The sequence below is a fragment of the Equus asinus genome, chromosome 3 (assembly GCF_041296235.1).
Source record: "Equus asinus isolate D_3611 breed Donkey chromosome 3, EquAss-T2T_v2, whole genome shotgun sequence".
NCBI classification, from domain to species: domain Eukaryota; kingdom Metazoa; phylum Chordata; class Mammalia; order Perissodactyla; family Equidae; genus Equus; species Equus asinus.
This window is the reverse complement of record NC_091792.1, coordinates 83,260,739-83,287,746: the sequence shown is the minus strand read 5'-3', so window position 1 is coordinate 83,287,746 and position 27,008 is coordinate 83,260,739. Positions and strand designations below refer to the sequence as shown.

The 27,008-nt window shown below is 36.1% G+C and overlaps 1 protein-coding gene across 1 annotated transcript in view; it reads right to left on the bottom strand.

Moving 5' to 3' along the window:
- STPG2 (sperm tail PG-rich repeat containing 2) overlaps positions 1 to 27,008 on the bottom strand; it is a 296,808-nt gene that overhangs the window by 262,872 nt on the left and 6,928 nt on the right. The window contains exons 2-4 of the mRNA XM_070506544.1: positions 25,978 to 26,090; positions 16,916 to 17,080; positions 2,876 to 2,988 (exon numbers count right to left, since the gene is read on the bottom strand). Of these exons, the coding sequence (XP_070362645.1) occupies positions 2,876 to 2,988; positions 16,916 to 17,080; positions 25,978 to 26,090 (391 nt within the window). The remainder of the gene's footprint in view (positions 1 to 2,875; positions 2,989 to 16,915; positions 17,081 to 25,977; positions 26,091 to 27,008) is intronic.

The window sequence follows — 27,008 nt, the reverse complement described above, 5'->3', positions numbered from 1 at the left end:
TATTTCAACTATTACCAAAATAAGAGGAAAATAGTCCTATGCTATTTATATCATAAAACAATCAGTAAAAGGGCATAAAGAAAGATCTTTGAAAATGAAAAAGAAGCTTATTTTCATTGATATTTACATGACCTCACGAAAATAAGAAAATAAACAGTGATTAAGAGCGCAAGCTTTGGGGGCCAGTCAGGTGGCAGAGTAGTTAAGTTCACACATTCCGCTTCAGGGGCCTGGGGTTCGCCTGTTCGGATCCTGGGTGCGGACATGGCACCACTTGGCAAGCCACGCTGTGGTAGGTGTCCCACATATAAAGCAGAGGAAGATGGGCACAGATATTAGCTCAGGGCAAGTCATCCTCAGCAAAAAGAGGAGGATTGGCAGCAGATGTTAGCTCAGGGCTAATCTTCCTCAAAAAAAAAGAAAGTGCAAGCTTTGGAGTCAGACAACCTGACATGAATCCTAGCATTGCTACCTCCTGTGGGACCTTACACAAATCACCCAACTTCTCTAAGCTTCAGATTAGATTCTTCACCTGATTGGAAATAGTAATAACCAATTCTCCAGGTTGTAATGATTAATGTAGACAATATATGTGAAGTGTTTAGTGCCACACATGGCCCATAAAAAGTACATAATAACTGTTAGCTATCATTATTACATGAATTATATTTAAATAGGTTATGCTGACTATACTATTTTTTCTATTCCTTAAACAGAATTTCAAAAAAATCTCATATTAAACATTTTTAATGAACATAAGCAGATTAAAAAACAGATAATAAAAAAACAGGAAAACAAATGCTTGTTACATAATTGCTATTATTTTCTTTGTTTGACAATGCTACGATTTAAATATGCATTTAATATCTTACTTCACTGTTAAATGCTGACTTCACTGATTTTTTTTCACATAAAATTCAACAAATGAACATGTTTTCAAAACCCCAAATAGTTTAATGGATAACAAATTTATATTTGCGATATCAGAAGGGGCACGTATCATTTAGGTCTGCGTCTTTCCCAAAAAGTGACCTGAAAGCTGCATTTTCCATTTACAGTGGCCAAGTACCTGCACTTTTATACCGCAGCAAAACTCCCAGAATAATTCTGACTCAACCAATAAGATAAAAAGTCAAAAAAAAAAATGGTAGAAAATGTTAACTGCCAGACAGAACCGAGACAACTCCAAATAAAAGGTACAGTGAAGGCACCAAAACCAAAGAGCGGACAAATTCCGGCGATGCTGACAGAGTGAAGCAGTCTGGGATGCCATCTCTATGGACACATTCCTACAGGCAAAAGTGAAAATACAAGGAGAGGAAGAGAAGAAACAAGGGAAACAATAAAGATCAAGGAGAAAGTAATATTAAAAAAATAGGAGGAGAATGGGAGTGCGACAGGGTTGGAGAAGTACACAGTACTGTTAGGAAAACACTACCAGGCAAAATCAGAGCAACACGATTAGATGGAGTCTTGGTAATGCTCGAGGTACTTCGTCAGAAGTGCAGTGGAAGGGATGGAAAACAATCATCACAGAGCTATATGCCTTAAAAAAGGTTAATTTTGCTTTATGTTAATCAAACCTCAATAAAACCGACAGGCAGGCAGACAGGCAGATAGGCAGAGACAAACTGACAGATAAGCAAAGCAGCCAAACTAAAAGAAGAAAAGGATAAGATGAGAATACTAAATAACATACGCCAAGGGGATGAGCAGAGTTAGAGCATTTGATAGACTTTGTTCTGTTTGTAAGAAAGACAAAGATACTGTTTTAGATCCCATTGAGCTAAATCCACATGTTAAAGTTCTAGTGTAAGTAATAAAAGAATAAAAATTCAAGGTGTATCTCCCATATTAGGGAAGTGAAAAAATGAAAAGGACTCTAGAATAGAGTATAAATTCCCCCAAACAAGGACCACGTTTTATTCTTTTCATTTTCAGTTACTAAATTTAGTACCCCACACAAGCACGAATTGAAATGTTCAACAAATGAACAGCAGCAAGCAGCAAGCAAGAGCCTAAGCTATGTCACTGCTGGTGTACAGAGGTGTCTGGATCTGTCTAGCAAACGAACTGGATAGGTAATCACTGTGGGTCTTCTCACAAGAAAACTCAACCTATGAGAGAGAATCAGGCAGATAAGCTGGACCCTGTTAAAAAAAAAATTAATCATGAAAAGCAGTGGTAGATCTTGAGGACAACATGGTATTTGTTACTCAATTTTGCCTTTCATGGATTCATGTCTAAGGCTTTACTGTAGGAGAAGGAGAAAATAAAGATAGAAGAGTTATTATGCCAGAAATATATTTCCTAGTTAAACTTCATAAATATTACCTCCAACCTAATGTTATAGTTCTGACACACACTAACTGAGAATGCCTTCTAAATCCATCCTGTAGTCAGAAAAATGGATACCAGAGCCAGGGACAAGATGGAGAATCCTGGGTCACCCTGTTTTATATTTTCTCTGATCTTTTGTCTATTGGATAATCAAAGACAGTACATTTTAGTACTTTATACATGGACTGTATAATCGAACAGCCTCAGTTAAAGTCTAACTTTGCCACTTAAGAGCCACACGATCTTGAATATGTTATCTTCTTTGACCCTTGCATTTTCACTGATAAAATAGCTATAACAATAGTAATTACACAGGAACTTGCGAAAATTAAATAGGTAATACACGTGAAGCAGGTCGCACAGGATCTGGCTCACAAAAAAAGCAACAGTTTTCATACAGGTTATTCCAAAATAAAATTCCTCTTTGAGTTTTTCATACTGATTTTTTCTTCATAACAGCATAACCTAGTCTAAATTATTAGAATACTTTATAGTCAAGAACTACATTAAAGGTATACTATTCTTTTTTACTTACTGGACTATATCATACTGTCCAGGACCAGGCCCTGACTTTATGGGTAACTCTAGTCTTCCCAAAGAGTTGCCAAAATGTATCCCCTTGTATTTCAAAGTTGCATTGGAAAAATCCTGAAAAAAAAAAAAGTGAAGATGAGACATAGTTTAAATAAGTCATGAAACAATGTTTAACTTTACTTAAGTCTGAAATAGGGATAGCCTTAGTCAAGGAGGTTCCACTGGAAAATGCTAGTCTTCCCTGATATATCTCAAGCTAAGTCATCACCGCTGTGCCCCATCCCACTCCTGAGTCGGCCAAGATTCCCAGGAAGTGCCTGTAGTTCCAGCATATCCTCCACCAATATGAACAGCTTTGCTCTTGGCAGTAATTCAGCTATCTAACACCTTAAGGGCAACGAAAATAAGCTCCTCATCATTTACAAAAGGGAGGGAGGCAGAACTGTATGATTTAGGGAATGGGAAAGCCATGGCTTAATTAAATAGAAATTAAATTCAAATTCAAACATCACCAGCAAATACTAGATAACTTCTAATTACCTGCTATTTAAAACTATAACATATTCATGTAACATTTTTAAAGAGTAAGAAATACATAACAATAAATTAAAAACTACCCCCAATTCATTTTATTGTTAATGCTAGAGGTCAGGATCAACCTTTCATGACAAAGAAATTTTTGTGACATGAGAAATCAACAATCATCTTTCCTTTACATTCACTATAACAAATGTCAAAATTAAGCATGACCCATTAAAAAGTTTACTTTAGAGAAGTTAAAGCACCTGGCTTCATTGGAAACTAATAAAACAATAAAGTCTAATACAAGAACAGTAGCCTCTTACAGGAATTCTCTTCTGTTGACCTAATAGATTCTAAATTGAGCAATCATTTAAGAATTGTTTAAAATTCTTTTTTAAAATCTCATTTTTTAACTGATAGTAAAAGGTAAACTCTAGTCTCTTTAACTTATTTTTTAATTCACATTTGTAAAAATATAGTTTTAAAATAAGCTTGGATTATTAAAACAATCCTGAATAAAATCCCCATAACATAAATTTATAGTTCAACTACATAAAACAGTGTATCAGTTGTTCTAGGTGACTATTACTATTCTAGAACAGTAGAAACAATCTCTCTCAATTACCATTAAAATAATATTAATAAAATAAATAGTAATATTAGTAATTAAAAAGCATAGTTCCAGTTTAAAGTGTTGAATCAACTCCACATCTGCCCCACTCCCAACAAAATTTCAAAGGAAGTGTATAAAATAGACACAAATTATCAGTGCTAGAAACTAAGAGGCAGTATCATTCACATTCCAAAACTTCAAGGAATTTCTGGAAAATATCGCACAGCAGAGACAAGAACCAGAAAAAGACCTCACTGCATACAAAAAAAAAAAAAGAAACCCTCAACTGAACCCTGTTAATGTCCCCAGAAAGGCAGAAATTGGAGATAAGGATGGACTCTCGGGTAGTGAGTAGGGAGCAATTCTCAAAACTACTAATAAGCTTGGAGATTTGCACTAGTGCCATTAAATAAAGTGATTAATGAGAACGCTAATACCCACTCTATTCTTGGTATGAATGATTGAAAACAAATTGGAAGCACTGCCACTGACCCCTAATGAGGCCAGACTCTAGTTAGAGAGACACTGCTCCAGAAAGCTTTGGGATGCACAACAAAATCCAAAAAGAAGCTGGTACAGCACTAAAATTCCCTACTATGGGAAAATGCCTTTTACTATCTATAGCTTACCACCCAACAACTAGCCCTTAGATATTATAAAATACAAACACAATAAAACTAAACTTTCCATTCTACACCCACCTGATCTTAAAGAATCAAACAGGGGCCAACACAACCTCTGACAGAACTTTGATGTTTGCGTGAAGTGAAATGGGACCTTCGTTTAATCTTTTTTCATAGATGCAATCTCATAGAGAAATTGATTTATAATGTTTCTAAAGCTTCCCCCTGCTTTGACTTTAGTAAATTCCCTTGCTTGGGGTAGTGGAGGATGCTGGAGCTGAGAATGGAGAAACAAGGAGTTACCAGCTATGTCCAAGTAAGATTTAGACATGTTTGGGAATGTCTGGTGAACTAACAGAGCACATCAAGCAGAAGGTGGATGTGAAAACTTAACCTACGAGAAGCAGCTAATCATGATGACCCTCACCCAGTGAGAAAATCTTAATGTCAAAAGCGTGGCAATACTAATGGCCAAGTATTTTCTGTTGACTGAATCTGCCTCCTAATAGACAGTCCCCACTGGATGTCAGCCTGTGTCCTATAGAGTGCAAAGGTGTTATGATAAAAATCTAAAAGACCTGTTTCATTAAAACACTGGTAAAATTTAGCGCTACTTTTAGACCCATCTAATACAGTATAAGACAAAGAAAGAAGAGCATTACCCCCCTCACTTCACCCCAGCTCATCACACAGCTTTAGCTGTGATCAAGCACATAGGTGGAAATGCCCAGCAGAGAGCACCATCTGGCAGAGACTGAAGTGCCTGGTGGAGCAGCAGCTGTCTCAGTGGAGACAGACTTGTTCAGGAGGATGGCTGAGATGGCCCCTGAGGAATTCTAGAAACACCTGGGAAGGGGAACTTGGCCAAAGGCTGGAGGTCCTGTACATCAATAGGAGGAGATAACATACATACATTTGAGTTATTAACATAATTATGACTCTCTTTAGTACCTACAATCCAACGAAGCCCAGGAAAATCTGTTATATAAATAAAAAGGATTAATCTTTATTTCCACTAGGAATATTTCCAGCACTGTAAGTGGTCTCAACGTGTTTAGATTATTTATATGCGGATCCTTTCTAGTGAATTATAACAAAAACAGCAGAGCGATATTTTCCCCTCTTCACTATGGACATTCAGCTTTAACATATGAAGCTACAACACTATAAAGCACTATATCAAAATAAGATATTATTATTATTATTAAGTTGTCTAGTTGATACATGATTCCTAAGCCCAGACCCTTGTCAATCCTAGAAGAAACAGAGCTATGAATAAAAATTGAAAGAGCTCTCCCACCAATTTCTACAACACATCAGGTGTACACTGCTTTGGCATCCCTCAGTATAACACAGAAGGAAATGAGGCAGTCAGATCATCCAAAGGCTTTGAGTCTGAGGGTGTAGAGACAAATGTTCTAACACCTCGCAGAATAGCACAGAAAAATGGCACAGCCTGACATGGCAGGCAGAGCAGTGTATGGTATAGAGGAGTAGGGGAAGAAACACGGCATCCACTAGAGCAGCCAAAAGCACCCTGTGCCTTTGGGTTGGTGGCAACTCCAAAGACTGCTGCCCCCTACAGCGCTTCTGGAAAAGAAAGGATGCTAAGCCACACAGCACTTTCTCCTGGTAAAGTAAGTGTTCTGGGCTGTCTTTCAAATGGAATTACCTAATAGAGCCATGGGTTTTAAAGTATACATACAGTTTTGATGGTAGGAAGAGCAAACTTTCTCATTTGTGTTGTACTCTATTTTTTCTAAGAAATGAAGCAGAATTTCATAATTTGGCAGACTTTAGGCATAATAAGCAGTGAAGTATACAAATGTAGAACTTTGTTCTTATATAATAGCCATATTAGATATGTTAGATATTTTATATATTTCAGGAAGTATATCTAGTATATTGATTTACTATAGCCTATATATTTGTAAAAAAATCAATATTTTAAAACAGAATATTCTGATAAATCATCTTTTACATCGCATTTTTATAGCCTAAAAAATACATGTTATGGTTTCATATTAATCCTTTTAACACAGCATTTCAGGACCTTGAGCAGAACTATGTCCAAGAAGCTTCCTTCAGGTTAATTTATATTGTTGTGATTTTTGTGGTTCAACTGCTTAACAATTCTTAAGGTAATCCAGTAGAAGGAAAGATTATACATATACATACACACAGACCATTCAAAGACATTAGCTAAATCCTTTTCCTATGTATACACTAAAGTTCATTGCATTTAAACCATGTGAGCTGACAACTTAACTACTAACTTCTGCAGTACTCAGGTAAGGGCTCAATCAGAAACCTAATTTATAACCCTTTTAAAAATACAGACAGAAAATGAAGAAGAAATTGATGCACTCAGCTCAAAATCACACTCTCTTTATATCAAGGAGTGTTGACAATACCAACTTCAAGGTCACTGTCAACTTGAAAAGTCGTTAGCAAATAAAATATGACAATTCAAGCAAACTCAGCATGGAGCGGCATTATTTTATATGAATGTTGACAATGAAATGAATGAAGAAGGGGCTATGCAACTTCCCCCCATGTATTTTCTATAATTAAGGATGGAAACAGAATTTATGAAGTCCCCAAGTGCACCAATTCAAACACTAATGGACTGCTTTCCAGTGTGGCAGCACACATGCAGTTCCTAGCAGGTTATCATAGAAATATGTCAGTGCCATAATTCCAACCGCAAACTGCTTGTGAAATCCACCTCTGAAAAGTAGATTTCTAATGGTTACCTGAGCTCTTCTAAAAAAAGGAGAAGGACGCTAAATTCTGTAATTCAAAATGTTACACAAGATAATACAGAAAGAGAATTTCTCTTTACAGATTAAATATAGCTAAAACTTATTTGTTGGCTAGAGTCTTATACAATTCAATTTCAGAGTTGCTTCTATCTTGAAGCTATAAAAGATACGTCCAGCAGTTGTTATTCACCAATTCAGGGAAGAACGACAATAATTACTCATCTATTTGATTATCTACTTAATTTTCTAGTAAAATTCACATTTGGAAACTGAGCCAACATACAGTATTATCTCAAAAAGCAGCTGAAGATATATATAGAATTATCAGAAATTTAGATGATATTTGAATTAATGTTACTATAGTATCAATTTCACAGTAGTCTGTGAAGAACTTGTGTTTTTTTTCTGCAGGAAAAACAAGAAAATAAAGTCTTCAGCTACTAAGCTTTGATACTCTATCTCTAATTCTCCCAAATTCAAGATGGAGATTTCAAAAATACCGTAATTCAATTCAAATTAAACTTATTGAATCATCTTGAGTATTAAGAACTATGTCTTTAATTTATATGTAAATCTATATTTTTAAGTTTTCTTAAATTATATCTAGAGTTTTAGTCTAATAAATAGGAATTGGATTGACTCAATAATAACTAAAGTAGGTCATCAAATAAACTGGACCTATTAAAATCATGGAATAAGTTTCCTTCTTGTTTCCTTCTTCTATGAATAATAATTTATCAAGAAAGAAATCAAATTTTATATGTCAAAGCAACATTTATTCATATATGAAAAAGGTTTTGTACATCTAGGGGAGCTTAGAGGCACTATTATGGCCTTCTAATAGATGATATATTATTCCAAAACACAGAAATAGTATACATAAAAAATGTAATTTTAAAACAAGAATAACATTTTGAGATTTAAGTTAAGAGTTATCAGAGAATTTTTTAAGCTAAGGCCAAGGATCTGACTACTGTGAAAAAAGAAAATACTAGTTTCAACACATTAAACCAACGTTCTTTCCCAGGATATTTTGGATAAGGAAGCTTAGCACAAAGAGCTTAAGCAACTTGGCCAAGGACAAGTAACTATTAAATGGTGAAGCCAAGAAACAAATGCAGGCAGTCTAGCCCCATTACACCACCTCCCACAACTGTCCTTTATCGTGGACAAACTACACTGATACCAGACCAGAGGACTTCCATTAATTTCACTGTAATTTTTATGGAATTTATCTCCATTGTTCTTCTAAGGATATCTTACTCAAATATCTAAGACACTGGTACTGTCTGTTGATGATGAATAAATATTGTGATATTAACAGTATGATGGGACAGTCAAGGCCTGGAAAACCAGATACAGCACAGAGAGGGGGAGCAAAATACTCTTGGGACAAAAGACGCTACAGCCAGAAAGAAACAGGAATTCTCAAGGTAAGAACAGAAGACATACCTATAACTTACAATATTCTTACTCTTCATTTTACCAGAGGTAACCTGGTTCTTCATAAGTTTTATAGCATGAAGCAGTCCATCAGGTCTTAAACTATCTGTATTTGAACATAAAATGTATCATTTCTAGTATGTTCCACAATCAACAGGAATCTAAAGGAGGAGTTACAAACCAAAAATAAAATAATACTGGCTTATGTATTTACCTTTACCTTTGTTCTTTATTTCTTTGTGTGGATTTGAGTTATTGTTTAATGACCTTTCATTTCAGCCTGAAGAACTCCCTTTAGTATTTATTTTAGGGGGTGTACTAGAGATAAATTCTATCAGTTCCTGGTTACCCAGGAATGTCTTAATTTTGCCTTCATTTTCAAAGAATAGTTTTGCTGATTACGGAATTCTTGATGGGCAGTCTTCTGTTTTCAGCACTTCGAACATATCATCCCATTGCCTTCTGGCCTCCATGGTCCCTGGTAAGTTAGCTGTTAATCTTATTAGGAATTCCTTGTCACTTCTCTTGCTGCTTTCAAGATTTCTTTGTCTTTTTCTTTCAATAGTTTGACTGTGATGTGTCTAAGTGTGCATATCTTTTCAATTATACTACTTAGAATTCACTGAGCCTCTTATATATGTAGATTAATGTTTTTCATCACATTTGGGATGTTTTCAGCCATTGTTTCTTCAAATATTCTCTCTGACTCTTTCTTTTTCTTCTCTCCTTCTAGGATTCTCATTATGCATATGTTGGTACACTTGATGGTGCCCTACAATTATCTCAGGCTACGTTTATTTTCTTCCTTCTTTTTTCCTTCTGCTCATCAGACTGCATATCAATTGACTTGTCTTCAAGTTTGCTAATTCTGTCTTTTGCCAGTTCAAACCCATTATTGAATCCCTCTAGTGAATTTTTCATTTCCATCATTGTACTTTTCTATTCCAGAATTTCTACTTGCTTTTTTTCCCTATAATTTCTGTATCTTTATTGATATTCTGTATTTGGTGAGACACTGTTCTTATATTTTCCTTTAGTTCTAGTTATACGTAGCTATACATAGTTTCCTTTCCTACTGTGAATATACTTAAAATAGCTTATTTAAAGACCATCTAATAAGTCCAACACCCTGGCTTCCTCAAGAATAGTTTCTGAGATTAATTAGGAAGATGGTGGTGTAGACAGACTCTGAACTCACTTCCTCCCACAGACATAACCAATTTACAAAGACTCGTGGAACAATTACCCCTGAGAGAGAACCAGATAAAAAGAACCCCCGCAACAAGGCTCAGTCCTGACTGAGGTGGAAGAAGCAGAAATTCCTTTCTGAAGAGAAAAAAAGCCATTTTTGCAAGTTGCAGCACTTCATGGCCAGTTGGGAGCAATCCTAAGGTATGTAGCCTTCCCTGGAGGAGCCAGGGACCTGAGCAGGGGAGTGTTACTGCTATAAGCATCCTTTGGACTCAGCACAACCAAGACAAGTGTCATAATATCTGGCTTTGCTGGCTACTAACAACAATGGGGAACACCCCCAGGAAAGCTATCAGACATAAGGGGGGGGGGGGGGGAAGCTGGCTCTAAAAGGGCCCATGCACAAATTCACCCATTTTGCAAAGCAACCTAAAATGACAAGAAAAAATGGTGCACAGTCCTTTGGCGAAAAAAGACTCACCTGGTAGGCTCTGAGTGCATCTCAGTGAGAGGGGAGACCTCCCCAGGGACTGAGACATTGGTGGCAGCCATTACTGTGACCTAGTACAGGCGTGCTGACACAGAGGCAGGCAGACAGATGCCATTGGAGTTCTTCCTCCAGCCTGTTAGCCCAGGGTCTGCCCCACCCACCAGAGCACCAATTTAATCCATCTCAGCCAGGGTGGGAAGCTTGCCCTAGGGACTGGCCCCACCCAATGGCAAACCCTCAGGCAACTTGTGGGCTACATAGGCTGGGTGGCTGGATCCTCTGCAGCCAGGTGAGCGAGTCTACCTCTGCAGGTCAGGGCACGCATGAGGAGCAGGTAGAGTGAGTGGGGCATTGGTGGAGTGTGTGGGGCCTCTGCAGTGGGGCAACTGGGTCGACTTCAGTGGGTCACGACATGTGCAAGAGGCAGGACTGCATTTACGGTGTGTGTGGCCCTGTGGGTCATGGGGTTTATCAGCTGCAGAAGACTAGTACTTCTTAAACAGCCACATAGGGGATCGGCCCCACCTTCCAAAGCCTGAAACAATTGGGTGCTCCCATTCCAGGGGCCAGCCCAACTCAGCTGAAATAGTGAGAGAGCTAACAACAGCCTCATGGGCCAGAGGCCTAAAACAATAGTAAGCTCCTGAGCCTTGCAACCAGCCATGTTGAGGGCCTACTGACTTAACAGGAAAATTGCAACAGGAATGTGCTATTAGACCTTTCAGCCAACTGTGCTCGGGCTCCCCACACCCAATAAAGTGACTGAAGGCTTCACAGCAGCCACACCCAGCTGAAGATTACAACCAGCCAGCCAGGGGAACAGCCTAGTCTCCCTGGGCACCTGCAGCAAGAGCAACCCTGCCACAACAGATGGACACATGTAGCCCACACAGGAGTCACTCTCAGACCATTTGGAACTGGTGACAAGAGAGAAGGACACTGCTGGGCCTCATGAGGCATCTCTTACATAAGGACACCTCTCCAAGATCAGAAGACCCACTTAATACATATATATAAGCACAGAGAAAGAATCAAAATAAGGAGGCGAAGGAATACATTACATGTAAGGGAATGGGACAAAACCCCAGAAAAAGGACTAAATGAAACAGAAACAATCTACCTCATAAAGAGTTCAAACAAAAACTCAAAAGTATGCTCACTGATCTTGGGAGAAGAATGGATGAATTCAATGAGAACATCAACAAAGAATTGGAAAACAAAAAAGAATCAATCAGAAATGAAGAATACAATACTAGAAACAAAAAAATTCACTAGAGGGACTCAATAGCAGTGTAGATGATACAGAAGAATGGATCAGTGAGCTGGATTAAAGACTAGAGGAAATCACCCAGCCTGAAGAGATAAAAGAAAAAAGAATTAAAAAGGACAAGAACAGTCTAAGGGACCTCTGGGACAGCAGGAAGCCTGCTAACATTCCTATTATAAGAGTCTCAGAAGGAGAAGAGAGAGACAAATGGGCAGAGAACTAATTTGAAGAAATAATAGCTGAAAACTTTCCTAACGTAAGGAAGGAAACAGACATACAGATATAGGAAGCACAAAGAGCACCACACAAGATAAATCCAAAGAGGCCAAACTAAGACACATTATATTTAAATGTCAAAAATTAAAAATAAAGAGAGAATTCTAAAAGTCGCAAGAAAAAGGCAACAAGTAACATACAAAGGAAACTCGGTGAGGCTAATAGGTGACTTCTCAGCAGAAACCATACAGGCTAGAAGGGAGCAGCACAATATATTTAAAGTGCTGAAAGGAAAAAATCTACAGCCAAGAATACTCTAGCCAGCAAGGTTATCATTCAGAATGGAAGGAGACATAAAGAATTTCCCAGGTAAGCAAAAATCAAAGGAATTTATCACCAAGAAACTGGGTTAACAAGAAATGCTAAAGGGACTTATTTAAGTGGGAAAGAGAAGACCACAAATAGGAATAAGAAAATTATTAAAAAGAAAAAAGGCAATAAAATCACTGGTAAAGTCAAAAATACAGTAAAGTTAGCAGATAAACCACCTATGAAGATACTATGAAGGCCAGAAGACAAAAGTACTAAAATTACCTATTTCAATGATAAGAGGGTAATGGATACACACACACAAAAATGGGTTAGATATGATATCAAAAACATAAAATGTGAGAGGAGAGTAGTAAAAGAGTAGAGCTTTTAGAAAGAGGTCAAACTAAAGAGAATATCAACTTAATATAGATTGCTATATAAGTAGGTTATTCTATATAAACCTCATGGTAATCACAAACCAGAAATCTATAATTAATACACAAAAAATTAAGAGAAAGGAAACCAAATATAAATACTAAAGAAAACCATCAAAACACTAGGGAAGAGAGCAAGAGAAGAAGAAAGGAACAGAGAAGAACTACTAAAACACCCAGAAAAAAAGTAACAAAATGGCAATTAGAACATTGCTACTTTAAATGTCAACAGACTAAATGCTCCAATCAAAAGGCATAGGGTGGTCGATTGGATAAATACACAAGACCCATATATATGCTGAATACAAGAGGCACATTTCAGTCCTACAGACACTCATAACCTGAAAATGAAGGGATGGAAAAAGATACTTGATGCAAATGGAAATGAAAAGAAAGCAGGGGTAGCAATACTTCTGTTAGACAAAATAGACTTTAAAACAACAACTGTAACAAGAGACAAAGAAAGGCACTACGTAACAATAAAGGGAACAATCCAAGAGGATATAACTATTGTAAATAACAATTGGGTCAATGAAGGAAAAAAGAGAGAAGGCTCAAACAAATAAAATAAGAAATGAAAGCAGAGAAATTACAACAGATACCTCAGAAATACAAAAGATTATAAGAGAATACTATGAAAAGCTATATGCCAAAAATTGGATATTCTACAAGAAATGGATAAATTCTTAGAATTACATAACCTTCCAAAACTGAACCAAGAAGAAATAGAGAATTTGAACAGACCAATCACCAGTAAGGAGAGCAAAACAGTAATTAAAAATCTCCCCAAAAATGAGAGTCCAGGACCAGAGGACTTTCCTTGTGAATTCTACCAAACATTCAAAGAAGACTTAATACCTATACTTCTCAAACTCTTCCAAAAAATTGAAGAGGAGGGGAGGCTTCCAACTCATGCTATGAAGCCAACATTACCCTGATACCAAAACCGGACAAGGACAATACAAAAAAAGAAAATTACAGGCCAATATCACTGATGAACATCGATGTAAAAATCCTCAACAAAATACTAGCAAATCAAATACAACATATTAATACAACAGTACATTAATCAAATACAACAATACATGGTGATCATATACCATGACCAAGCAGGATTTATTCCAGGGATGTAGAGATGGTTCAACATCTGCAAAGTAATCAACATGATACACCACATTAACCAAACAAAGAGTAAAAATCATATGATCGTCTCAATAGATGCAGAGAAAGCATTTGATAAGATACAGCATCCATTTATGATAAAAACTCCAAATAAAATGGGTATAGAAGGAAAGTACGTCAACATAATAAAGCCCATATAGGACAAACCCACAGCAAATATCATTCTCAATGGAGAAAAACTGAAAGCTATCCCTCTAAGAACAGGAACCAGACAAGGATGCCCACTGTCACCACTCTTATTTAACATAGTATTGGAAGTCCTAGCCAGAACAATCAGGCAAGTTTACAAGTCAGCTTGCCTTCACTTCCTGCTTATGTAGAGCCTCAAAGTCACCTAGAGGCAAGAGCTTTGCACCTTTCTCAAGTCTGTTTTTTGCAGTGATGGGTTAGCAATTATGAGACTATTTTCAGTGTTTTATAGGATTAAGCAAATAAGTAAATATATTGAGGATAATGGGAATGAGGTTTCTCATTGTGAAAGAAGGGAGTTCAAATATGGCAAAGGAGAGACTAGAACAAATCTGTGGTGTAGGATTAGAATTGTAGGTATCAGTATAAACTCAAAGTTTTCAATAGACAGATAGACAAGAAATAAGTATAAATTTCTAACTCTGTCCAGTGAGTTGGCCTAGAAGCGACGACACCTCCGTAGCAATGCATGCACCTAGTGTACTGATCTTGTTTTGAAATACCATTCTCCACTAAATGGAAGTAGGGCTTCTTGAAAAAAGGGCTGATTCCAAGGCTGGGGCAAGGAAAAAAGTCAGGTAACCCTGGAATATCTTATTGTGCCAGAAGGTAAGGAAATGCTCAAAGAATGAACAGGATATGTCAGAAAGACAAAAGCAGCAGCTTGAAAGGGCTCCCAAGGGTCAAATCTGAGGTAATTTAAACCTCAATAAATAATGAGAGTAATAAATAATAACTCGAGTAAAACAGGAATTCATGAATACATAAATGGGCAAGAAGATAAAACTCTCCTTTATAGTAAAGTGTCAACAATAAATGTTAAAGAAAACATGGGTTTAGAGAAACCACCAAAGACAGACGCTACAAAATAAATAGCCTGTACTCTTCAAAGAAAAGTCAAGGTTACAAAAGACAAAGAAAGACTGAAGAACTGTTCCAAATTAAAGGAATCTAAGGAAACATGATAACTAAATGCAACAATATAATACCAGATTGGACTCTGAACCAAATTTTTTTGTTTTTAAAGGATATCATTGTGATAATTAGAAATATTTTTAAAGATCTGTAAATTAGATAATAGTCTACATAAATGAAAATTTCCTGAGTTTGATCATTGCATTGTGGTTATAAAAGAGAATGTCTTCTTCTTAGGAAACTTACATTGAAGTATTTAGGGGTAAAGGGGCACCATGTCTGAAACATATTCTCAAATTGCTTAATAAAAATAATAATATAAACATGTGGAAAGAAAAAGTGATAAAGCAAACGCGATAAAGTGTTAACTGCAGAATCTGAGTGAAAGGTATATGGGAATTCTTTGTATTATTCTTACAACTTTTCTATCAGTTTGAAACTATTTTGAAATTTAAAATTACTTTTTAAAAAAGAGACTTACTGACTGGGAACAATGAATGAATTAGATCTAACATATCCATACAGTTAAATCTGGAGAATATAACATCAAGTAAAATAGCAAGCAACTTACATATCAGATAATACCATTTACTTAAATTTTTAGATCACATAATATATATTGTTATTCATGCATGTAATAAAAATTTAGTGTTTACTTTGGAAAAGGGAAAAGAATGGAGGGAGGGAAACTGGGTAGGGTAATAATTGTAATAATGTATTTATTTTAAAATATAGCTAACTCAAGTGTGATAAGATTCTAATACGTGTTATATGTGATGGCACGTACATAGGTATCTGTTATTATGTTTCTACTATTCAATGTGTAATTATATAAATTACAATAAAAATTTTAAGAAAAAACTCTTAACAATTCAAAGAATCTAAGACTCCAAAATGCCCCAGTATTCCTATTGCTGCAAGCCAAATGGTTTCTGAAGGTGCTTGAGCCTAAGTGCAAAGATAGAGACACATAGAAATAAAAAGTTGAGTATAGGGCGAGAAGGTCAAGTCAAATCCTGAGAAAATCTATTCTTTCCCCAAGGTTTCTCTTCAGCTGCTCCTTAAGTCTACATATAATTTTTGCCATTTTCCTCACCAGGATTACTTCTTTCAGATCTCATAAAAGTATAAAAGACAACAGGTTCAAAGCATTATGTACTTAAATCAGACATATTATCTATATTCATACATAACTCATACATTTCAACTTGCTAAAAGAAATTTTGTCTCAACTCTGGCCAGGTTTGAAATTTAAAACCTGGATGAGATGGATCTATTATATTATGTTTTATATTTTAATCAGAGAGAAGCTCCTTATCTTTCTTACAATCATCTGTGAAAGAAATAATGCTTATACTATAAGATTCAAATAAAACGCTCTTTTTCTCTTTCAAACTCAGGCAAAGAATATCTATGTATTGCATACGATTATACATTGCAGCAGACACGTCTAGGAAATTAAACTGCTTCCTCTTCCTCCTACCTACAGTTAGACCATATTTCTACATTTCCCAGCCCCCTCGGCAGTTAAGTATGTCCACGTGACTGAGCTTTAACTCCCAGGTCTGGCCTACAAAAATCTACTGCTAGCAATCCTCCATCCTCTTTCGCCTTCTGCCAGCTGGATACAAACGACACCAGGGCCCTAGGGGACGACAGGAACATGCATGGAACACGCCTGTGTCCCTGAATCTCTACATGGAGGAAAGTCTCTTATCAACAAGGAACAACCATATGAATGACAAAAAAAAGAATGTTGTTGTATTAGGCCACTGAGATTTGGGGGCCTCTTTGTTACCACAGTTAGTGTTACATTAACTGAAACATGCATAATCCTAAACAATCTCCCAATTGTCAATATGAAATGCATTATACTCACAAATTGAGGTTTATAGTAGGCTGGACCTAGCGTGCTGTCACTAGCAGGTGGAAAATGTTTTATAATACTGCCATCCTCCTTAATATGATAACCATATGACTGTCCACAAGAAGGAATTGAAGGAACATAAACACTTCTAGAAACTGTAGGTGCCCTGGAAATTTTCTGTAAGGAAACATTTTATACGACTTACTCAAAGGCAAGAGAAGGAATGAAGAAGCAAACATTAAAATTTACTAAAAGGCAACTATTAAATATTGACTTACTGAGTTTCATAATATAAACCAAAAATGTTTGTTTTACCAAACTAATTTATTTATTTACTTGGAGGGTTTTTTGGTGAGGAAGATTGGCCCTGAGCTAACATCTCTTGCCAATCTTCCTTTTTTTGCTTGAGTAAGATTGACAATGAGCTAACAGCTGTGGCAGCCTCCCTCTATTTTGTATATGGGACGCTGCCACAGCATGGCTTGATGAGTAGTGTGTAGGTCCCCGCCCATGGGATGTGAACCTGCAAACCCCGGGCCACCAAAGTGGAATGCAAGAACTTAGCCACCAGGCCAACCTCTCTATAAAACTAATTTAAAAGAGTGAATTCAAGTCTCACCTCATCATATAAACCAAGACTATATATACCATTACTATTGAAGCCACCTGAAGAGGCAAGGAGTCTCTCTCACTCGGCTCAGTTATTTATCTTGCTTAGTAAAGCAAGTATTACTGATTTTAAAAACAGGCATTCATTACTACAGTTACATCAACAATCAGCAGTTCAAAGAGGCTACTTGTGCTTTCTTATCACAGTGTCTGCCGAGCAAAATCAAATTTTATATTTTTCTGTAACATTTCCTGGCTTCCTTCCTTCCCAGTTCCTGACTTATCTCCATATTACTGGTGCACTGCATAAATATCCTAGTTATGCAAACTATGTGGCAAGGAAAATGTCTATACTGCCAAAAGGAAATAAAAAACATAAAATATAAAATTGACTTTATGTATATGTAGCTATTTAAGTTATGTGAAATTACATATGTGTAGAAAGTCATATACATACATGACTTAATACTGAAAGGAGCTGTGCAAAAATTAACAGAATTATCAACATAAGAGTCAGAAATTTTAGGGTGATTATCCTTTCTTCAAAATTTCCTTTAATGTAAAATATCTTATAATTTAAATAAAAACAGGAAGGAGTAACATACGTTAGAAATACTAGCATAAAATATATCAAATAAAATAACACACTTAAAAGATTTAGTTATCCAGAAAATTATTTATTAAGGATATATTGATCCTCTGTAGTTTCTGAATAAACAAATAAATGCTATAGTTGAGTACACTCACGCCCAATACACAGTTATGTTATAAACACACCATCCCTGGCAGAATCTTACCTTTTTTATCATCAGAGACAACTATTAAGTAGTTTCAGGATACTTCAGAGACTGATTACCAAATTAAAAAAGGAAAGTATTGAATGGTTTCCCCTCCATTCACTGCTTCCAAAAATTATTTGCACAATGTCAAGACTCTCCAAAATATAGCCCCTGCCTCTTTCTCCATCCTCTATTTTTGCTATAGATCGTGTACTCCAAATATTCCAAAGAACTGAACACACCATGCTATTAAATACTCACTGTCTTTATTCACGTGGTTTTTCTCTGCCTGGAGCGGTTTTCCCCATTCTTTTTAACTAGTTAGCGAATCCTCCTTCAGGATCCAGTTTGATTGTGATATCTCCATTCCCTCCAAAAGCTCTCCACTATGGGCTACTAGTGAACATTTTATTATGATATATGTTTATTAAAATAGCACTTCATCAACTGTTTCCTGCTGAATTTCATTCATTACTTCCCTGTTAAAATTACAGATCCAAGGGAGCAGTCACTTGTCTTCTATGTATTATCAGAGCCTAGCATCATGTCTGGTACACAAAATGACTCAAAAAATGTCTGAGGGTCAGCCTCGATGGCCTAGTGGTTAAAGTTCAGTGTGCTCTGCTTCGGCAGCCCAGGTTCAGTTCCCAGGCAGGGAACCACACCACTCCTCTGTTAGGGGCCATGCTGTGGCAGCAGCTCACATTAAAAAAAAAAAAAAAAAAAAAAAAAAGGAAGATTGGCAACAGATGTTAGCTCAGGGCAAATCTTCCTCAGCAAAAAGAAAAATGTCTGAGAAACCCTTGCATGAGTAAATGAATATTTACTTTGTCCCCACACATGAAATAGCTGATATTTAAATACACTTATAAACCTTAACCTCATTGTCATTGCACTGACATTATTCAACTGAGTACTTAGCCCTAAAATATCCTCCTAAACCACAAACTGATTAAAATTTAATTAATATGAGCTATGTGAAGGAGTTACAGAAAAAGAAGAGGGAAGCACTCTAAATAAACCATGCCCCAAATATGCTAGATTATATTATTTATTTCAAAGGGGTAGGCCTTTGGTATAAAAATTATTCATTATACAACACAAACCTACCCTTTTAAACATATCACCTGCTAGTCTCCTACACAGATTCTTAGCTCCAGTCAAAATAATCTCATTGTCCTCCACAAGATCCCACTTCTCTATCTTCACTCATGTAGCTCTCCTTGCCTGGAATGCATACTCTAACCCTAGTTTTCAAGGCCAGCCTCCTCTATAAACCCTCTACAAAGTACACTCCCATAATGCAGTAGTCCTCCTTTAAATTCCTATGGCATTTAACTGCATGCTCATTCATTTAGTACCTGTCACATTTCATCTTGCATTAGTAGTAATCTATATATCTCTCACCCACCTAAATTTTATGCTTTTTTATTTCAGGAATCATTTTTTAAATTTCACTGTATTATTAACAGTACTTAACACAGATTTTCCTCTCTATACATATAGGTAAACCACTCAGGTGGTTTTTAAAATCTCCCTTACTTTTTGTTCACCATAGACACTGGAAATATTTATAGATTTACCAAAAGCCAAAATGAAGTCAGATGTTAATACAGTTAAAAACTAAAGTTTATAAACATCAAGTACTCATTTAATTATAAAATAACTACAATGTGGATAGTAATAAACCTACTAATTTTTATAGTAAGCCTTTTTAAATGTACTTATCACATAAGACATTAAATCTTTTCTGTTTTATTTTAACTAAAAGAAATGTAATTACAAGCATAATTTAAAACAGCAACGTACTGAGTGAAGATGCTCTTTAGCCTCTAGTGCTTTTCTGTTCACAATATCTAACGTTCCGGGAGAGGACTGATCATAGCTTGCTGGTCCTGGACCATCTGAAATAAACTTCTTAAAACGTTTCTCCCGGTTTTGTAGACTATGGCCTCCTTTTATGTGATACTAAATTAGAGGAAAAACATTATGAAATAATTAAAAGCAGCACTTTATAATTAATACCTATTTGATGAATATTACATATTAATATGAACAAATAGTTTCAAATCCCAACCTGAGATAGTTAAAGCTCTTGACTGAAGACATAGTTCTAGCAAAAGAGGATAATAAGAGAAGACGACAATTACAGCTGTCAATTTTAACTCTGAACTCAAACTAAAATTTATCATCCTTAGAGAATGCTAAGAGAATGCAAAACTCAGTTTTAAAACAGGAATCAGAGGCAAAGGAATCTCCAAAACTGTAGAGTAAGAATAAAGAGAGTATGTATATAGGCCCCTGGAGAATTTGTACCTCTGAAACAAGCTAAAAATGCCAGCACTCATGCTGCAACCTAAAAGAAAACCTTCCAAGCTTGTTTAGGATTAATTATTTTCATGAGTAACATTTTGGTCATTTCCAGGGACATTGATGTAGGCTTATTGGCAACAGCTTGGTTTTATGCATGAGTTTTAAACATTGTTTATTGCAGAGAAGGCACTAGGAGGAATCTTCCATGCCTCTCCATGCCACACATTTGGATTTTCTAGAATCAGAAAATTATCAACCAGCTAACAGCCAATTAATTCAGATGAAATTCCATCACACTAGTTTCAACAAACAGTCACGGTGCAGTCATTTCAAAGATGATTCATAGTAATAGTGGTTGGCATCTGATTGATCAGATAAGTTTTTTTAAATTTATTGATTTACTGCAGACCTTTTCACATGCTGTGTACATGTCAGCTGTTCACAATCACTATTAACTGAGCCTATCTCTAGTGTGCATCTTATTCAGCTGCATTCAGCTTTTAAGAAATACACAAAAGAGGTCTGCTTTCAAAAAACGAGTCAAATTATATTCTTAGATAACCAGTTCACCACTTTATTACTGCTTTAAATAGATCACAATCCCCATGTTTAAAGAGTTGGGATCTTTAATAATAGACTTTAATGATTTTGCAAAAACATTAACATTACAAGCCAGATAAAAGTACAATCATGTGAGGGCCAGCCCGATGGCATAGTGGTGGGGATTAGTGCATTCTGCTTTGGTGGCCCGGATTCCTGGGTTCGGATCCTGGGCATAGACCTGCACCACTCATCAGTCATGCTGTGGTGGCGACCCACATGTAAAGTGGAGGAGGACTGGCACAGATGTTAGCTCAGGGCTAATCTTCCTCAGCAAAAAAAAAAAGTAAAATCCTGTGAAAAGAGAAGACCTCCTCAAATTTTGATTCTTTGAAAGCAATTACCATAGAGTCCATGATCTTACATTTTAAACTGCAATTTGAATTTATACTGAATACTTCAACAGAAGACAGTAAAATCAATCTAATCTAATTTTTTAAACTGTTACAAATTAACCAGGATTTTTTTTCAGATTATTCATATTTTCATAATCACCAATTCTACTGACCTTACAAGAGGTTAGAAAAGCAATTGCCATATGTCAAATAAATGACCCAAAAATTATATTACCAAGTAATTATACATTTTATATGAAAACCTGTGAGAAAGTGGTCTTACTACTTCTTGAGTACTGCACTTTGTCTGTATGCTATGGTTATTGGATGAGTTATTACATTGTCAGCAACCTCCCAAGATTATAGGAGGCAGAGTCTCACCTGCAGGGTGAGGCCATGCACTGTATCACACGTAATATTCTGTCATTCAGCTGTAGTGAGGTGTACCTCTCAGATCAAAAATCAGACCTAATTTGGACATCTATTCCCAGGCCTAGGTAATGAGAAGTACGAAACAAACTATTATCTGGACCCAGGGAGGAGATCCTCACATCTAGAACCATTCTCATGCATCAAGGAATAAGGCGGTACCTGCCATGCAGAGACAGGTCAGAAAGTGGAAGAGAATAGAACTAGAAAACATAAGAGAAATTTGTACTGACACTTTGGAGTGGGAATCACCCTAGGAAACAAAATATGGACAGAACAAGGGATGTGACTTAGGCTAATTATCTATCAAAGGGTCAGAAGACCACACTTTGTCAACTTGATTCTTCTGCTTCTTTTACTTTCTTTTTTTTAAAGATTTTATTTTTCCTTTTTCTCTTCAAAGTCCCCGGGTACATAGTTGTGTATTTTTAGTTGTTGGTCCTTCTAGTTGTGGCATGTGCGATGCCGCCTCAGCATGGCCTAATGAGCGGTGCCATGTCTGCACCCAGGATCCGAACCGGTGAAACCCTGGGCGGCGGAAGCGGAACGCACAAACTTAACCACTCAGCCACGGGGCTGACCCCTCTTTTACTTTCTTAATTTCCTTTATGTTATTTTCTACTAAGCAAACTTCCTTTTGAAAAAAATTAGCATGCTTCATATATGCTAAAAGAAACAAAGGAAATGCAATTTGGCCTATAATTGAGCAAAGGCTGTAAAGGCAAAATGTATACCCCACCCCGACCCCCAACTTTGGAATAGTGGTGACAACCACGATCGAAGTGAAATGACCATAAGAGAAGGACCAAATTGGGGACACAGTTTCAACTCCCAAATGTCCTGCTTTTATGCTGTGTTTCACAGTGGAGGTGCCTCTCAGAACTTCAACTCACACTTTCGGTTTTTTAAAACTTCATTTGAAGTCTCCAAATGGTATTTACTAAGTAATTGCTGACAGAAAGCAACATTTCAACCTATGATTCCAAAAGAAAAGTATAAAAGTAAATTGCTAAAAGACTGGCATTAATTATCAATAAGATCATCCCTTTAATTATTATCCAATATATTAATTATTTACAGAATTAATATGTAAACTATGTCACATTACAAACATGCTTCCTAATTCAGGCATTTAAAATGAAACAGACTTTATTTTTTAAACTGTGATAAATTCACATTTCTTGAACTCTACAAGTTCTGCAAGACTTTAGCCTAAAACTACAAAAAAAAATCAACAGCAATTGAGTAAATAAGTCATAAGCCATGTTTTAAACCAAGGAAATAAATCTTTCCTTGCATTTGTCTATAGTTTTAAGAAGAAAAGTAAAGAATACTAGGACTCTTTTTCTTAGATCACTATTACACACCAAAAAAAAGCATATTTCCTAATTTCTTATTCTTAAAATCTGAGAAAGATATCCAATTTGGAATAAAATAAAATTTTATCTAAATTGTACTTTATATTATTTTACATGTGGAATTGACTAAAATCAGTATTAACATAAAATAACATTCCAGTATCCTGATACTTGTCATATTTAAAAGTTTGAAATCTACCTATTGTGTATTTTAATACATTACCCTCTTGGAATACTGGAGTTACATACCAGTCTTCATAAAGAACTACTGGTAGAACTAGCAGCCAATACACCCATAATATGCAGGTCTGTGGGCCACGGAGTGGAAGCAGGAGTGACACTTCTAATGATTACATCAAATGACCTATTATCAAATTTTTGCTTTTTGTCCTCTAGGCTCTAGTATTCTGGAAGTTTTAAGACCCCAGGGATGAGCAATTGATATCCAACTGAATTGGAAGTCAAAACCATCAACTGGCCATTTCAAGCTCTTTATGACACAAAGCAGAAAGCAAAATAAAGAGATTAACATATTGGCTGAGGTGATTAAGCCTAACCAGGACTGAAAAACAGAACTAATAAGAGCTAAGAGGAGTGCAGTGGGGTACCACACAGGGACATCCTGCAGAGATTTCTCACACTATAACACCCAAGGAAAATGCTAAGAGCAAGTTTATTCAAAGGGTTGAGAAGCAAGCCTGAGAACCAAGAGCTCAGATCCCTTAGAACTGAAGGTTTTGGTCACCCCACCAAGCTAAGAACTCCACCAGATGAAGTAAGTCTTTGTTAAAGACATGGGGAACATGGAATGACTAATGGAAAATCTTAAGCTACCTATAGCCTCACAATCAGTTACAGAAATAGAATAAGTCCCCACCTCTATTTCCTTGCTTCCCACGTCACCTTCTTTCATTTTCCCTCTCTTTTTTCCCCCTTTTATTATAAAACAGCAACACCAATAATAGTTGAAATGTATGCTAACTATAGTCAGGCACTATCCTAAATGTTTATTAACATATTTAATCCTTAGAAACATATTTAATCCTACAAAGTTATTACCCCTATTTAACAGATGAGGAAACTAAGGACCAAAGAGATTAAGGCGATAAGATTAAGTCTCACAGCTAGTAAGTGACAGAGAATAATTTTGACTCTAGGTAGTCTAGCTCCAGAGTCCACACTCCTAACCACTTCTTTATAATATCTCATGTTATATTTACCATTTAATCTATAGGTCACAGAATAATGAAAGAGGAATGTGAAGGAACATGAGAAGAACTGGCCTTAATCCCGGATTCATTTGATAATGACACTGTAATATCATCTCTGAATGCAGTAACTAGACATTAGTTTGGGTCCTTCTGGGAAGGTATATGTTAAAATTATACATCAAATAACTGCATTTTTTAAATTACATATATGGGAAGAAGAATTGTGTGTGTGTGTGTGTATGTGTGTGTGTGTGTTGTGTGCATGAGAGAGAAGAGAGCCAGGAAGTTAAAGGGTGAAATGTAATGGAAATATATTGTCTGTTGTTTTTATTTGTCCAGCATCCCTTCTATTATCTGCTCGTAACAGCATATTCACCACCCTTGGGACAATCAAACCTCCCCCATACTTTGCAATTTTAAAGGACCTTCCAAACACAGAATTCCCTATCCCAGGAACCACAGGTGTGGGTCTATAATGAAACTGGAGCAAACAGATTCTCCCTACCAGGAATTTTAATCTTGAGTAGTGTCACACACAAAAAATGGAAGGAAGTTGTATAAATGGGTTATTTAATGGCAGCTCACTATTGAATGGTGCAGAAGTTCCTACTACTGAAATATCTGGTATTGCCTTAGTCCTGTCCTTCCACAAGACCTGTTGATTCAATTCTTCCTTCAAGTCTATGAGCTACCCCAGTACCTTTCCTAAAAATCTTTTATTGTAAACCTAGCATCTGTTGTAAAAATCTGTTCTATTGGTTGCAACCAAAAAACTCCAACAGATAGAATGGTTGCTATTATTAATTCAAGAAGTCTAATGCAAAAATTAAGGCATCAATGACTATATCTGGGCCTCCAACAGGGGAGATAAAGGTCTGCTAGGGTTATCAGTAGTCATTATGTATGAACGCAAAGTTTATGTGAAAGAGTAAAGATGATGTTCATGATTATGAAGATATTGGAGTTACAGCCACTGTTTCTGAACACGAATGGACCATCAAAGATATTCTTGTCACAGACTCTTGAGACTGTAGTGACATAGGAGACAGATGAGACAATGGCAATAGCTATAGCTTTAGAGTATAGCACACAAACTAATTCCTATTGCCATCCCTCTTCTACATATCTTGAACATTTGCATAACTTTCATGGGCCGTATTTCATTCAATAATCCTATTCTCCCATTCAAGAATCTCAAGGACCATGAAGGATGTAACAATGTTTTATGTCTTATAGAATATATAGAATAATGAAGAACCCTAATCAGACAACCATCATTGAACACATTTATTTTCTTATTCTAATTACAAAATATAGATTGAAAGTAGAAAGAAGATGATGCCAAGGAAAAATAAAATTTGACAAATGACGTGTTAGTCTATTAGAGGACGAAAGCATGATTTTTATTAACTCAGACAATTATAACTATTATAAACTTACCTGTGCTTCTGAAACATTATAGTGTCCTGGACCTGGAACAGCTTTCTCAGTGCTAGAGGGAACAGTAAAAGCGCTGTCTCTGGCAGCCAAAGAAAGGAATGGGGCATAGCCACCTATAAAAGTAAAATCATATCATTGGTAGATAAGATAGGATTTCAATGATTTCAGAGAAAAAGCACTCAAAATATATAAAATCATTTAGTAACCTCAATTGCTGAGACTATATTATCAGAACGAATGGCTAGCCACAGAAGTTGTTGCATTTTTGAAGTTCTGATATAAGAGCAGAATTTTTATTAATATATCTTAAATATAAGAACCTATAGAACTGGACTTACTGAACAACAGAAAAAATACCTAAAGAAAATTTAAAACAAAATAAAAGTCTTTTTTTTCTTCTAAGCATATTTGGTTGGGATGAAAATGGCAGTTATATTTAGCTGATAAAATATTTTCAACCTCAGAAGACCACTGTCTCATACTTTGGAAGAACATCTATTGTTTGCAGAGAATGGCATAGATAAATTTGTAGAGGGCCTAGACAGAAATAATTTAAAGTGAGTTTACAGCAAGTGATTAATAATATCTCCTTGATTTGCTACATAGTTGGCACTCTAAATATTTCTTGATTGCTTGACCCCAAACAAAGGTTTACAAACCCAAGATACAAATTTCTTTGGAACAGGCAATCATAAGATTAGATAAACTTAGCAGATAAATTTAGTAGACAGACAGTGTGCCGACAGACTGATAGACAATTTCAAGAAATGTATCAAGCAAATGAGTATAGTTTAAGCAACACAGATGTTGAAGAAGAGATGGGAAAGAACATAGCAGCTATATTCAATAGGTAATAAAAGAATGAAAGTGAGGACTCAAAACTTGTGAGAATCATGTAGACTAAAGGAAAATGTCCGCTACTGTGAGAATTTATGGTGATAATTAGTATAGTTTAAAATCTTGCTAATCTGGACTAATAATAAATGGTACTCTTTTTAAAACTAGAAATAATGTGTTTCTTTTAAGGCCCA